The following is a 16,172-nucleotide window of genomic DNA, read 5'->3' on the forward strand; positions in this document are numbered from 1 at the left end:
TTTGTAGATTTCATGATGGACAACTCTCTTGCCTATGCCTTCAAATATTTTGGTGATCAACTCGGATGCTGATGTGATGTTGAAAGTTTGACATAGAACTTCATATGCATTGGGGGATTATCCGATCCTTAAAGCTACACCCTTATAGTAAATTAAATATTGTTGGTCATGGTTGAAGTTGGCGCAATCTCAAAACCTTTTGAGTACAAGAGTACATGGATATTAATTAAGAAAGTAATGATTTTGATCGCAGGAGGATGCTGATTTATACTCGTAATTGTCAAACTAGTTGTGGTCATCATTTTTGATGAGTCATTATTCTGTGAGGATCTTGAGAAGCTTCCTGCAAAGTATAGGTGTCAATGGCTTGTCAGTGGTGAGCTTCCTGCAAAGTGATTTTTGGATATTATTTTGATAAGTTTGACAATAGCTTTAGTTTTGAAATTTTCTCATTCTCATGAAGATAAATCAATGAAGAAAAAGAAAAGTTTGCCAGTCCTTGTGATGAGTATGTCGCTAATTGTTGAAGAATAGTTTGACTCAGGTTCCATGCTTTTGCTTATTGTTATGGTAGCCGAAACTTCCTATGACTTGCATTCTCCATGACTTCACAAGTCTAATGAAAAGGTGTAGGGCATTACAAAGAAAACCTAAGGTTGAAATACCTAGCAAATAAATAAAAAGGAGATTTAAAATATGGTTTCATTTTCATGCTTGGCTATCTCTTACAAAGAAATTGTCACAGTATTTTTTTCTTCTGATAATAATTTTATTATGCATAAAAATGAATTATATGTAAATTTTGGAATTAAGTTAGGAAATTTTGTTATCCTTGCTTTTGTTTCTTGCTTTATATCGATGAACGGAATATGTTAATGCCACCCTAATGATTTGCTGGTTTTCTTCATGACTATTATAAGTCCAAAATTGTATGTATGATCATTTTTTTGCATTAGTGTCATAGATTGTTGAATAGCCATGAAGTTAATTTTTCTTCTCGGGATGGGAATTTCACGCAACCTACATGGTGCGTTCCAACGTATTTTCTTAAACTAAAATTCAAAAACCCTTTGAGCATGCTGTCATGGTTACACAAATCTACCTGACATGCAAATTTTTACACTATCACAAGTTATATCATTTTAACATTTCTTTCCAATTCAAACAGAGCAATGCATTGGCAGTTCACCTTAATTCTATTTAATTTGAGATTGGCTTCCATCAGCTATGAAATTGAACCATGACAATTTTCTGCTGTCAAAATTTTTGGCTTAATGTTTTGTTTGCATACAGAATAGCTAGTTCCTACTTATACCTTCATTGACCCATCATATCTACTGCAATTTAAGTAGCTTTGCAAGTGGATGCAACAATTTCCTGCTAGAACAAATTCAAACCATAATGCAGGTTATGTACCAGGAAACAGTAGATTTTACCAGTTCAAGTGCTCCTCGTCTAGTGCCTTTTTTATGTATGTCTAGTTCATGGGAGGCTTTCCATTTTCTTACGACACTTAGGTTAGCGACTGATTACAAAAGGTCAAGGGCTTAGATTTGATTGGGATGCTAGAATTGAGTAGCAAAATTTGATGGGTTTAACTACCCTTTATTTTGGGAATGAAATTTATTTGGCTCTTTCTTTTTTTCTTTTCGATCTGAAAATTTTGTTTCTTCATTATACATGCTTGTACTTTGGGGATCAATATAAGGGTTTCGAGAGGATCTAACCCATATATCAAGCAACCATTTTTATCATTAGTACTTTTAGAAAGCAACAGCCTAGATTTTGGATTGTGGCTACCGATCATCTGCTAATGATCACTGCTGAGTTCACCGGGGATGTCGCAGTTGATGATTGGTGCTGAATATGATGGGGTTAGTGGCATAGGTTGGGCACCGATTGAGCTCAGCTAATCACCGACCTTCGCAACACATGGTGAACTTTGCAATTATCAGTAGCTGGTGATCTATAGCTTTTTCCTTTTGGATTTATCAATCTGTCTTAGTAAACTACATGAGCTTTTCTTAGATAAACTTTGTTGAGAAATTTATTTTGCCATGATCTGTTTCCATAAGCATGGTAAGGAATTTGCGATAATGATCATCCGAATCTGATCCACAACTTTCAAGTTTTAGCCAGCCAGTTTTCTCCCTTCCTTCTCGATCTCTCTTCCTTCGAACATGTTGCATCACTACCAATCTCAAGTAATCTCATCCATTTCTTCCAACTTCTGCCATCATGGGTCTAGTTTTTCCTCCTTGCGTGGCTAAATGTGCATCACCCTTCTTTTTCTTCATTCCCTGTCAATCTGGCCTTCTCTCTACCCTCCCACATATCGCATTGCAAGCAATCTCTATGTTTTATCGACTTAAAACTCTCTTGATAGGTTTTCTTCCTTCCCCTTGCGTGGCTGGAGTTCCTCAGCACATGCATGTACCCTAATTGTAATTAAAGTGGGAAGTTTTCGACCTTCAAATTCCTCACATGCATTAGAAGCAGCGCTAATATAGTTCAGATGGAAGCTTGCTTTACCAACTCACATCTAACATGTCAAATTCTTTTTAACATTTTCTCGCATTTCAAATTCCAAACTCATTTGAATACCTACAATTTGATTTTTTTTTTTTTTTTCTGGGATTTGGATTTGTATAAGTTGATCAGAATCCTGTAAGACAAACTGCTTCTGGGAGTCTTTTTGCAGTGCTCTTGTGGACAAATTACTGCAACCGGAAAAGAATTTAAAGACATCTTTATGATGAGTTTAAATTCCAACAAGGATAATAGTTGATGGAGATATAATTAATACTTGATAATATAATCAAATATACAGTTACAATTCTCATGTAAAATCAAACAGATATGAGATTTTATGTTACTTCACTAGAACTAAATACTATAAAAAAAATGCAGCAACTACAAGTGCATGTACTCCATTTTATGTATCCAAGCCCCACCTTATTGCTTTAGGTTGCCAATTCCAAACCTACACTCTTTTCAGAGCAGGAAAGTCGTGACGTCTCTTGCCTATCCCTCTTCCCACTCTCTCCATCACACACATCTGCATCAATCACTGAAGAAAGCAACAGAGAAGCCTACGTTTCAATTCCAACTTAACCTTTCATGCTCAAATATTTCAAAAGCTTCCTCACTACCGTGCTCTGCTCTTTCTCCTCTTCCACATATTTTTCACGACTCCCATGTGAGAATTTCATTTGAGATAACCAATCTCTTCAAGAGATGTCCAAAATCTTACCCTTCTAGATGCAGCACTGTGAGTCAATACTCCACCTCCAGTTTATCTTCCCATTCCAAACCAAAGCAGGTTTCGGCTTTGAAAGTAGTATGTGGCTTTGAGGAGTCCCAATCCTTCCCATTTCAAACCATCAAAAAGGAAGTTGGGACATTAAAGTATTTTGGAGCTTAGTATCTCACAACAACTAATGATTGCTTGCCATGACCCTAGTCTACATCACAAGTGTCAGCATTTGAAGAAAAAGAAAGGAAGGGGAAAGAAAGAGAAGATAAGGTGTCGCACCGAAGAGACTGGAAGTGAATCCTATACCTCACATATGGTTTTGCCATGCATGTGCTTTGTCTGAACACCGAGCTTGTCGACGGAGCAGTATATTGGCCTTTAGTTTCTCCACAATACGTAACAAACCGCCACCACAGTGGGTCGAGATGGAAGGGAGAACAAAACCCAGTCCTTATCCTCTTTCCATTGTTTTCTTGTGAGCGCCGATCCTTTGCGGTGCGGTGCGTGGTTTGCACTGAAGAATACTGTGCAGCATTCAGTGCCCTCCATCGACAGATAAATGGCGACCAAATAAGATCTTACATACCATACATGATATACTGCTGTTGACAGCTGTCCATCTCTTCATGGCCGTCATTGAGTACTGTACAGCATTTTACGGTGCAAACCATCCACTACAGGAGATCTCTGGTCGAAAAATATCAAGAGATGAATGGCTATCAAAAAAGAAGATCTCACGTAGCATACACAATATGCCGTTATTGATAGCCGTCCATCCCTTGATGGCAGTTATTGAGTGCTGCACAACATTTTACGGTGCAAACCATCCACTGCAGAGGATCTCCGGTCGAAAAATATTAGGTTATCAACTTTTCAATGAATCTTAAGAAATGGAGGGCATAAAGACGTTTTTGTACGTCAGGGAGCTCTCAGTTATGCTACCAATAATTTCTAAACACACAAAATAATTGACGTTTTTTTTTTTTCTCTTTTTTGCCCGCTGAGCACACACGCAGTGCTTCAAGGTGGGCTCTTTGAATTGTCGTCAATTATTTTTCACAGCAGATTCCGTACGGTGCACGTGGCAACATTTTGGGTGAGATAAATTGATGGTAATGAGTCGGTTAAATCTATGTGCAAGATATTGTAGCTTTTTATGTTTTGAGGAGGTACAAAAATTTCCTACAAACACCAGTTTTTTTCCAAGTTCAGTTTGGATGATCTGTGCATTTTGTTCGGTTAATTTTAAATGCACACAACATAATGCTGTGCGCATATATATATATATATATATATATATATATATATATATATATATATATATATATATATATATATATATATATATATATATATATATATATATATATATATATATTGGTAAAAAATAGGAGGGGAGGGGGAGAGGCAGAACCCCACCCGCGTAGCAGCCCCCACTGGGCCCCCTTCAACTAGAAAATGTTCGATGCGGGTCGCAAGTTTCCGTGTGCTCTCTCCAACTCATGGAAAACCCTACTGGGCCATCCATGTGTGAGTACGTCACCCCAGCGCGATCTCAGTACTAATGAAAAGAAAGCATATCCACACAGAGCCATCCGGGCGTGGAGCATGCGGTCCCCTGATTTAATCAACGCCCGTGCGTTTCGAACCCGGACATTAACTCAGGTGGAGTCCAAGCCCCCTTACCACCAGGCTACCACTTTGGTGTATCTATGCGCGTCGATATATACTCATCTATATACATATCATTTACGGTACATTTATATAAGTTCGAGCAGCTAACATGTGGGAACCCACACAAGAGGGTGCGTGCTTCTCCCTAGTCCAGAATTAATGATCGGATATTTAAATTGAAGATTTATGCCTTGATCATGATGTATACTACTAAAAACATCTACAAACCAAAATTCATATATTTTAATGATCCTTTAATTTTATATCAAGTAAATAAAAAGTGAGCAAATTATATTCTGCTAGTATGCTAAAATATATGATAAAATATTTAAATTAAGAATCCACCTTATTGATTTGATCTGTATATGTTTATATATATATTGAAAATCAATCAATTTTAGTAGTTAGATCATAGGAAAATATATTCTTATAATATTTTAGCCATCTATTTTTGTGTATTCTTGATAAACCACCAAGAAATTTGATATTGGTTTTTAAGTATTTTTTAGTAGTATAAATCATGATAAATATTGTGAATTTTCAATTTGCACACCTGATTATTGATTTTGGAACTAAGAGAACTGGATATTCTTTTTTTTTGAGATGAGCAAATTCATCTCTCTTTGAGCTGATTATAGGCCAGATATGGAAAATGTCAAATTTTAATTAAATATAGTCCAAAATCCGACTAAACATGACTATAGTTTAGGCTAGAGGCCCAACCTACAATGAACTCCAATATCTCTTTTTCTCTCTTTATATATATATATATATATATATAACAAAATTATTATAATTATTAATTTATTCATTTATTTATAAATCTTGAGTCAAACGCTGCCCATCTACAAGTTGTCATCAAACCTAGGTTGGAACCAATTTTGTAGGCCTTAGTAGTAGCCCTAAGATTTCTACAACAACAACCACATCTTGCACTAAAACAAAATATAATTAGTAATTTTAAAAACAAATATATATTCCAACACTTTTAAAAATATGATAATTTTTCAGTATGACTTAGCTTTGAACCTGAGATTTCTCACTTGGAGAGGAAGTTATACCAACCAGCTAAACTAATAATTATTAATCATATCTTTCAATACTTAGCATGTGTGGCTTTTGAATTAGATAATGTCAAGTCAGAATTAATGCTTATTCTTCCCAAAAGATTTGAAGCTTGTTAAATATGCGCCCATACTCTCAAGCACGCATGGACATATACACATACATACATACATATATATTGTGAGGACTCGTGCGAGCATATATTTAGTCCCACATCGGTTATTCACTGGGTAGATCTTGAGTACTTATACAGAATTAAGGAACCCAAATAATACCTTCTGGCTGGCTATTTTGGGTGAGGTCAGGTTGTTACAAATGGTATCAAAGCAGACCCAACCCATAATCTATGTGGACTAGGGGACACTGCAGCACGGATCTATTGGGGCTAACTACGGGCCGATTGTAGTGTTGTGATTAAATCTGAATGGATTTGAACCCTTAGCCTGACGAAGACATTAAAACTTGAATAGAAAAAGTATGTGAGAATCCGCATGAGCGTGTGTTTAGTCTCACGTCGGTTATTCACTGGGTACTTATATAGGATTAAGGAACCCAAATAATACTTTCCGACTAGCTATTTTGGATGAGATCCTGCATTGTTACATATATATATATATATATATATATATATATATATATATATATATATATATATATATATATATATATATATATATATATATATATATATATATATATATATATATATATATATATATATAAAGATAAAATTGGCCGGTCTAGAGGTGCCCCTCTTCGACAAAGCCCTAGCAAACTTGCTAACATCTTGGTAGTAATGGACTACAACCATTGAACTAAATAAATAAATAAATATAAAAATCGGCTGCAAGCATGACAAGGGTGTAAAGTAACCAAAAAAACAAACAAAAAAAAGAATTTACAATGTGCAACCAAAAGGATCACGTGCTCTATTTCTCATCGATCCCTGGCTCTATTGCACCAACCTTCGTTGCCGCGCTCCAAACTTTTCCTCCGTCCGCGTGAGCTGCGCGGCGATTTAGCGCGCGTTTACGCCGAAAACGCTTAAAAGGCCGTGGCCGCCTTTCGTCCGCCGACACCAAACCAGGCGAGCACCGTCCCGGTAACGACCTTGTACTTTCTCCTCATATTTCATTTGTTGCTTCGCACCACATACTTGAAATCTGTGAAACCATGTGCTCAATTATTACCTCCCCCCTCACACTTCCCTATAAATATAACCTTCTATGTATCCTAAACCACTCAACTGAAACCTGAAAACCCTGAAATCCCCAACCCTGCAACTTATATTATTATTAGACTCTTCAAAACCATTGTTCTTCTCCTTCTTCTTCTTTCTCCATCATCATCACCATGGCCTCTTCCTTTTCTGTCCTTACTTTTTTCCTCCCTCCCTCCCTTCTACTATTTATGTTCTTCTTCTCCTTCTTCCTCATCTTGCGCGTATTCGTTGCAAGGTTCATATGGTCTAATGGACGTTGTTTTACCTGTCATGGCCCAGAAATGCACCCATTCATTGGATGCTTGATCCCCTTCTACAGGAACCGGCGCCGCCTGCTCGATTGGTTCACCGAGCTCCTTGCGGCGTCGCCGACGCAGACGATCGTGCTGGAGAGACTTGGAGCGCGGCGGACCGTCGTGACGGCGAACGCCGACAACGTTGAGTACATGCTTAAGACCAACTTCGATAATTATCCCAAGGGCAAGCCGTTCACTGACATCCTCGGCGATCTCCTTGGGTGCGGCATCTTCAACGCCGACGGCGAGCTCTGGCACACGCAGCGCAAGCTGGCCAGCCATGAATTCACCACGAGATCCCTCCGTGAATTTGTTGTCAAGACCCTCGACGCTGAGACTAACGAGAGGTTGCTGCCGATCCTGTCGTCGGCATGCAAGGACCGCCGGACGGTCGACATGCAGGACTTGCTCCGGCGGTTTGCATTCGATACCGTCTGCAAAGTCGCGCTTGGGACCGATCCAGGCTTCCTTGACCCCTCTCTGCCCATGTCGGACCTCGCAGCCGCCTTCGAGGTTGCCTCCGGGATATGCGCTCGCCGGGGGGCCGCCCTGGTCTCCGCGGTGTGGAAAGTCAAGCGAACGCTCGGGGTCGGCTCCGAGGGGCGACTTCGAGCCTCGGTCAGGCTTATCCACGAGTCGGTGATGGGGCTGATTCGACGAAGAAAGGAAGAGGCTGCCGCCGGCAAGGGGGCGGAGCGCAGCGACCTCCTGTCGAGGCTGATATCCGGTGGCCACAGTGATGAGGTGATCCGCGACATGGTCATCAGCTTCGTGATGGCCGGGAGGGACACGACGTCGGCCGCGCTGACGTGGTTCTTCTGGCTGATATCGCGCCAACCCGAGATCGAGCGAGAGGTTGTCAGGGAAGCAGCGGATCGAGCCGATCGAGGACAAGGATTGGATCGGTATCAGGAGCTGAAGGAGATGAAGTTCTTGGAAGCCTGCTTGTGCGAGAGCATGAGGCTGTACCCGCCGGTGGCGTGGGACTCGAAGCATGCGGCGAGGGACGACGTGCTTCCCGACGGGACGGAGGTGAGGAGGGGCGACCGCGTGACGTACTTCCCCTACGGGATGGGAAGGATGGAGAGGCTGTGGGGGAAGGACTGGATGGAGTTCGAGCCGAGGCGGTGGCTGGAGGCGGAGGGGAGGGAGCTGGCGAGGGTGTCGGCGTACAAGTTCGCGGTGTTCCAGGCCGGGCCGAGGGTGTGCTTGGGGAAGGAGATGGCGTTTGTTCAGATGAAGTACATCGCCGCGGCGGTGCTCCGCCACTTTGAGCTGAGGAGGGCTGGCGGGGAGCAGCGGCCGCCGGTGTTGGTGCCGCTGCTGACAGCCCACATGGCCGGTGGATTAAAAATGGTGGTGCGGGAGAGAAGGGAGTTGGATTCTACTGGTCGCTTGAGGGGAGGAGGTTGTGACAGATTGGAAACAATAGTTAATAGCTAATGTGGCACCCAGCCCTTTGTTTTTTTTGAGTTTTTTTTGGCATATCATGGACCCTATTTTCATATTTCTTCTTCTTCTGCTTCTTCTTTTTTTTTTTAATGTAAAAAAGTTGGAAGTTAGGTAAATAATATATATTGATACCATAGTTCATATATTTAATTTATTGATAGAACGGTAGGAATCATTTGTGGTTGAATGTTTTCTTTTAAGTTCGCTGTAGTATCATAAGATGTTTCACGCTCGTTTGGTATTTGCTTTGATTGTATGTTCTGCTAACAAAAGCTAGCAAAAAAAATCAACTAAATTTAAGAAGAAAAACTAAATACAAAGAACAACATGTATAATATTTTTTATGATTTTTATTTTTTTAAATAAATTTTTAGGGCTTGTATTTGGTTCGCTAGAAAAAAATTAAGTATATGATGTCTGAAAAAAATGATTTTTTATATATTTGATTGATTATAGGAAAGTAGCACACTCCAAAGTAGCTTATGTTTTGGTTGAACATCTATCTGTTTAGAAAAAATATATAAAATACCTACTATACTCTTAATAAAGGAAATATCTTATCCTATTTTATTTAGAAGCTTAAGGACATTTTTGAAAAAAAAATGTACCTTAATTCCTAACATGTGGGGATTGGATTTTTCTGTGTCTCTTTCTTTTAAAAAAACGAAAAGATTTTCTCATATCCCATATGAATTTTTCTTTTTATGATATGCCAAAATCTTATTTCTATGAAAAAAGCTATTTTTTTTATTTCTCTTCTTTAAAAATTCCTGCTAAATATGAGACATTTCTCATTTTTTTGTTAACCCTACTTTTTCCCATATTTTTTTTATGAACCAAACAAGTTCTTAGAGATTTTGGTGACAAAGATTTGATATTTTTTTAAAAAAATAAAAATAAAAATAAAAATAAAAAATAGCAAAAACTTCGTGAAAATTGTTGCCTTCAACATCAGCTTTGTTGTGGTATTTTACTAATTTGTAGAGAACCAAAATACAAAAGCAACAACTATACTTTACAGGCCCAAGCCTTCTTATAGCCATTTAAACTAAAAAAGACTATATACAATCTGATTTTAAGATAAAGTATTTTACGTTGGTTGAAAATAGTGAGTCCTTTGAATGGAGCTCCAAGGATAGAAAAAAAAAACATCAAAATTTTTTCCAAGAAATGTTTGTATTTAAACCTCTGTCTCATTTTACCATTTACCTTATTTTCTCTTACTCTCTTCAAAATGGCCAAATTGCTCTAAATCCTAAAGTTGTATTATGCCTATATTTATACTTATGTTATATATGCATGCATGCAATAAATAACTTTTAGTTAAGCAAAATATAAAACTACATTACACAAAACTAATTAGATTATCTGCTGGGCTCTCAACCCTATTTTTATCTTTTTGAATAGTGGATGGAGAACACTACAGGAGTATCTTTTACTGGCATTTTTTATAGCCTTTACCGATGCTTATTAGCGTCGGTAAAATACCTGCTGACGCTAAAGGAAGCGTCGCAAAAGCGTCGGCGATAACTGAGTGGGGAAAGTTTTTGTCGACGCAAGAGTAAAGCGTTGGCAAAACCAAGGATTTTCCGATACCTTTTAAAGTGTTGGCGTACGTGGTTGCTCCGACGCTTATAAACGTTGGCATAAACTAATACTTGGGCGTGCCGGCGTAGTGGCGGGAAACTTTTCGATGCTTATAAGCGTTGACGAAGAAGTTTTTACCGACACTTTTAAGGCGTTGGCGAAAGCGTAACAGTGAGGGTTTTTACCGACACTTTAAAAGCATCGGCGAAAGCATGCTAGCTGGGTGTTTTTACCGACGCTTTAAAGTGTCGGCCCGGTGCCAAAGCTGTTTTTTAATGACGCTTTAAAGCGTCGGGAGTGAATTTTTTTTTGAAAAAAAATACTAAAAAAAAAATGCATATCATAAATCACATTATAGCAATATGAACCTGCATTATATTTATATCAACACAAATATTCATATCATTCGAAATATTCATATTATCATATATGATTAAATTTACATAATAAGTTTAGAATTACAATGTACATTGGAAAAATATAAGAAAGATACATATAAAACTCCTTCAATAACAGTTTAAAAAGTATCAGGGACCGGATTCAGCACCATCATCATCTCTACGAGCTGTTGAAGTATCAGAAATCTATAAAAAAAAAAGAAACTTTAGAAATTAGGAATATGAAAATCATTAACTCATGCAAAATAAGTAATAATTATGTAAAGTCATCAAATATATATAGTTATTTACCTGAGGAGAGAGAAATCGCTGTAACAAATATGCTCAAGCTGAGACTGCAAAGTTTGTTGGTTCTGCTTCAGCTCCGCCAACTCTACCCGATGACGATCCTTCATATCATCAATTATTGTCTGAAGTCTACTAACTTTTGCATTGCTACTACTTTCTCCAGCATTTCTTGTATACATGCCTACTGCAGACAACTGAGTGGGGGTAACTTCAACGTCATAATCCCTTACTTGATCATAACGCTCCAGGCCCAATAATTCAGCGAGCACCTGAGCTTCGACATGACAGGTCGCACCGAAAAAGACCGATTTTTCTGTAGTGGAATCACCCATTGTGCCAAAGGCTTGTAAACTAGCACCAGCCTCTAGAGGAAAATCTTGGTAGGATAGTCCAAATGCCCTAATGTTTCCATTTTTTTAAAAAAAAAGATAAAAAAGAAATAAAGATAAGTTGATACGGCTATTTCTTTGAGAATAAAAGGAGTAGCCTTGTAAAAAGTTCTCGAGTTTGGTGCGAGAATAACATTTATAAGGTGAACTGCCATCTTTGTCATTCCTAGCAGGGAACTTTCAACTCATCCTAGTGGATGAGAACAATTGGAGAAGTACGTAGGCAGAGGAGATATTCAGATAGACATACTTTGGAGTTACAATTCTGACCAACAAAACTCCTGATCTGCATATTGTCCTTTGAAACTATCATTGGTACGTTTACGAGGTAACACCTGAAGTGATCCCAAAGTAGATCAAGCTTGTTTTTATGGCATGGGGAGGAGTCTTTTTTTTTTTTTTTTTTTTTAAGGTACATTCAAAGGAAAAAACTCAGTCTCAAGCTCTTACAAGCTCTTAAAGAATCAGATTCACAAACATTTACCATTACTAGATATGTAACAACCCAGTACCTCATCCAAAATGGCTAGCCGGAAGGCATTATTTGAGTTCCTTGATCCTATATAAGTACCCAAGATCTACCCAGCGAATAACTGATGTGGGACTAAACACACGCCCGCACGGGTTCTCACATAAGACTCGTTCCAGAGCCTGGACATATGAGGCGGGTGTCTCCTAATCCTGTAGACGCGTTTTGAGAGGAAACCAAAATCGGAAAGGGATGAAGGACGCTTGCGTGAAGCCCCGGAACCAGACAATATCTAGTAGGAGAGCTCCGTATTTGCCCCCTTTTGTGACACTAGATGCCTCACGTGCTTCGCGTTGGCAGGGGCGTGACATTTGGTATCAGGCCGAGGATGACTCTTGTCTGATAGTGGGAAGGGTGTGAGGCCAATAGTCCCACATCGGAAAGACTCGTTCTAGAGCCTGGACATATGAGGCGAGTGTCTCCTAATCCTACAGACGCGTTTTGGGTGGAAAATAAAACCGGGAGGGGATGAAGGATGCTTGCGTGAAGCTCCGGAACCGGATAATATCTGGCAGGAGAGCCCTGTGTTCCCCAGCAAACATCTGCTTGAATTGGCTGAAGATGCGATGGGGAGGAGTTGTTGACTATTTTTAAATATATAATGATGAAACACATCAACTTGATTGGCTGTACTTAGTACCAGAGTCCTTATATTAACAATATATTAACCCAGCCATAATAACCGTTATTAATAGGAAAATATCAAAGCTTCTTAAATTCAACTCTAGTACGGAATCAATTATAAGCCAAACTTAACCAAGTGATCAGAGGTTTTAGCAGTTCCATGCAAACCATATTGTACTTCTACCTTGTAAAGAACAGTTCCTCGGTCAGCTGTATGGCTTGTATTAGTAACATTTCTCTTGAGGAGAGTAACCTCAGGCATACTTTATTAGCAAAGTCAACTTGATTCATGGTGTCAGTGGTTTGATCCGACTTTAAAATACTCAGCTGATTCATGAATTTCAAGAATTGCAATGAGACCATAACTATATAAAAGCATATTAAGAAATGACATTAAATCAAAAAAAATCAGAACTTGTAGAAAATTATTTTACTATTGGCCACTTGGATATGTTTTTTTTTTTTTCTGTTTTGCAAAAACAGTAGATCATTTTGTGATGAAAAAACAAAAGAAAAAAGCCATTGGCCTTTGCTATATATATATATATATATTGCATACCCATCCATACTCCTGATCTACTAATTAAAAAACTCATGCAACTTAAGTTTAAAAAGAAATAATACTCTAAAAGCCTTCTAGTTTCTTATTTACTTGTTTCTTATTTTTGTCGCTCTTTTCATTTATTAATTGTATGATTTAGACGCAGAAGTTGATGCCTTCTATCATTCTGAAATCTTTGCACGTGAGAAAGGGATCCACACGTGAATGCTCCCCATATTGTAAGAAAAGATGAGTAAACGATGGAACTGGAAGGAAGAGGGAGAGAGTCATAAAAAAAAGAAGCGAGAGAGTGTGTGCTATGGAGAGAGAGAGAGAGAGAGAATAAGGCAGAAGCAGGAGCGCATTACGGCTAGCAGATGGACAGAAAAAGGTCTGAAATTTTTAAGTCGCGGGCTCTCGGTGCAGGGCTTTTCTTGAGAAGTGAATCTCAAGGGTCACAACCAATAAGTCCACTGCGCCGACTGGTTGACCTAAATATATATATATTAAAAGATTATTATTTATTTATTGACTGATTTATTTATTTTTTCAAGTATGAACACTAGCACATGCCGTCTACGGAAGCAATTCCTTCTTTAGTTGTATCTCTCTTATGGCTCCTATTGGTGCATTTTAATATTAAAATTTAATATTCATATTATTTATGAGGTTCACGCATTTGGGAACATGGAGGGTTCATGCATTTGGGAACACGCATCCATTTGGGGACACTACAAGAAAAATAAGATTTGGCGATGCTTTTTAAGACTTTTATCGGCGCTTATAAGCGTCGGTAATTTCTTCCGACGCTTTTAAAAGCGTCGCCAAAGCGTCGGCTATGCTAAAGTGGAAAAAAAATTGCCGATGCTTATGAAAAGAGTTGCTAAAAGGTGTTTTTAGCGACGCTTAGATATGGTGCATTGCAAAATCCACAAATATTTTTTTTTTTTTTTTTTTTTTAAACTAAAGGGAGGCTGAAACAAGCTACCCAAAAATTTTATACAACAGAGATATCTGAAGAGTAATTCTGTGATTGTGATACAACTACTTAATAGGGAAGACAACTATAGTGGGTAAAACCAAGATGAACAGCATCAACTAGAAGGGAGAAAAACAGCTCAGAGAGAAGAACACTGCAGGACATGGATCTGAATTAACCACCGCATCCGTAGCAAGCGAGGAGGACAGCGGTGAGGAAGGTGGAGTTCGCCGGAGATCCGGCCGGCTAGATGCGCAACTCCTTCATCAACCGGGCCTTGATGCGCCGGATCTCGGCATTCATTGCCACCGCCGCTGCCCTGTTTTTCTCCCCGGCTGCCATCTCCAATTTCTACACAACAGGGAAAAGAAAAAAATGGGCCACTAAGGGAACATCAGGAAAAGGAAGCCCTGGAAGGGCGAAAGAGGAGGAGGACCTGGAGGGCATCGTCGATGTCGGACTCAACGACGGCAAAGAGGCGGGCGAAGGCATCATCGCTGAAGACGTTCTTTATGCGCTGCTTCTCGACGCCACAAAGAGAAGCAGGGAAAAGAGGAGGGGACCGAGGATGAGGCTGCCGCCTACGGTGATGGAGAGGGAGGAAGAGTAATAGAGGCAGAGGAGGTCGGAAATGGGGAGGGAAGAGGAGGATTTGAGGAGTACTTGGTCGGGGAAGGAGATGGCTTCTTGAATCTAGAGAGGGTTAGGGATTTGTTGGGGGGGGGGAGAGGGGGGTGCGGCGGCTGGAGGGGTTATCACTTTTGAAAGCGAGCGACGAAGAGAGAGGGAGAGGGATTTGTTGGATTTGGGTTAGGGAGGAGGAGGAGGAGGGGTTAGGGATCGCCCGCGGGGGGTGTGGGGGAGGTGGGGATGGGGGGGGGGGGGGGGGGGGGGGGGGGCGGGTTGAGGGACGGCTGGCTGCAGGGGTTAGGGCTTAGGGGGATTAGATTTTATATTTGTGTTGGCGCCGGGCTGGGGGGGAGGGGAGGGAATGGCCCCTGAAGCGTCGTCCACTCGCCGTATCCGTTGACGCTTCTTCAAAGTGTCGGCAGATTTTCGCCCTTGAGCTAAAATTGTCGACGCTTATACTAAGCGTCGGCAGTAAAAAGTCGGGATAAGCCCTTTTTCCTGTAGTAGGAGATGAGGGTTCATAAAAAAATACATAGGAATTATTCATGAATCATTTTGGAAAATTATTTAGTCGGGAGAGTTATTTTTAGAATTTATAAGTGCATGTATGTTTTTATTATTCTCATAAATTCAAAATTTCAAATTCTCTATATAAGCCCTTCTCCTCCTGATGGGGACATCAGCTAGGTCCCCATTTTATTTGCATATTTGCTTATTGTTATTTCTGGGTTTATTTGTGTTTTAGGATTTATTTGGGGTTTATTTTATTCTGGGCTTATTTGCATTTTAGGGCTTATTTGTGGGGAATTATTTTATGTAAGGGGTTTATTTTAATTGTTCTTATGGGGCCCTATTTAAAGGGAACTTTATGTTGATTAGGGTTTTAATGAAGAATTAAAGATTTCTTTCCCCCACGTTTCCTCTTCTTCTCTTCTCCTCCCTTCTCCTTCTTCTCTTCTTCTTCCTCCTTCTCTTCCCCTCTTCTCCTTCTTCTATTTAAAATTTGGTCCGGCATCAACTTGGTATCAGAGCAAGGCTGGTTTTGCCCCTGCTGCCAAAGCCCCGATCCAACAACAGCCTTCATTTCCCTCGGTTCTCACGGTGCTTCAAGAAGAACAGGGCCATTCCCTCTTTCTCGGTTTTCACCAGGCTCTCTCAGTTTTCACCCCCCCTCCCCTTCTGTCGGTTTTCACTAGAGAAAAAAAAAAAGGGTTCTGCAGCCGAGGGAGAAGAAAGAGCCAC

At 39.7% G+C, this 16,172-nt stretch overlaps 1 protein-coding gene and 1 long non-coding RNA gene across 2 annotated transcripts; one reads left to right on the top strand and one right to left on the bottom strand.

The window, feature by feature from the left end:
- The first annotated feature begins 7,116 nt into the window (after nucleotides 1-7,116).
- LOC103706541 (cytochrome P450 94B3-like) lies at nucleotides 7,117-8,978 on the top strand. Its single transcript, XM_008790673.4, has one exon. The coding sequence runs from the start codon at nucleotides 7,349-7,351 to the stop codon at nucleotides 8,954-8,956; it is 1,608 nt and encodes a 535-aa protein (XP_008788895.2). The 5' UTR covers nucleotides 7,117-7,348; the 3' UTR covers nucleotides 8,957-8,978.
- Nucleotides 8,979-14,336: 5,358 nt separating this feature from the next.
- Nucleotides 14,337-15,142, bottom strand: LOC120113164. The gene is made up of 2 exons (XR_005514980.1): nucleotides 14,737-15,142; nucleotides 14,337-14,651 (listed from the first exon to the last, which is right to left on the bottom strand). It is a non-coding gene; the product is annotated as an uncharacterized LOC120113164 (long non-coding RNA).
- Nucleotides 15,143-16,172: the final 1,030 nt, after the last annotated feature.

Source organism: Phoenix dactylifera, chromosome 14 (genome assembly GCF_009389715.1).
Source record: "Phoenix dactylifera cultivar Barhee BC4 chromosome 14, palm_55x_up_171113_PBpolish2nd_filt_p, whole genome shotgun sequence".
Taxonomy (NCBI): Eukaryota; Viridiplantae; Streptophyta; class Magnoliopsida; order Arecales; family Arecaceae; genus Phoenix; species Phoenix dactylifera.

What these genes read in the sequence shown, in the direction of transcription:
- LOC103706541 (XM_008790673.4), top strand. Translation starts at nt 7,349, where the DNA reads ATGGCCTCTTCCTTTTCTGTCCTTACTTTTTTCCTCCCTCCCTCCCTT.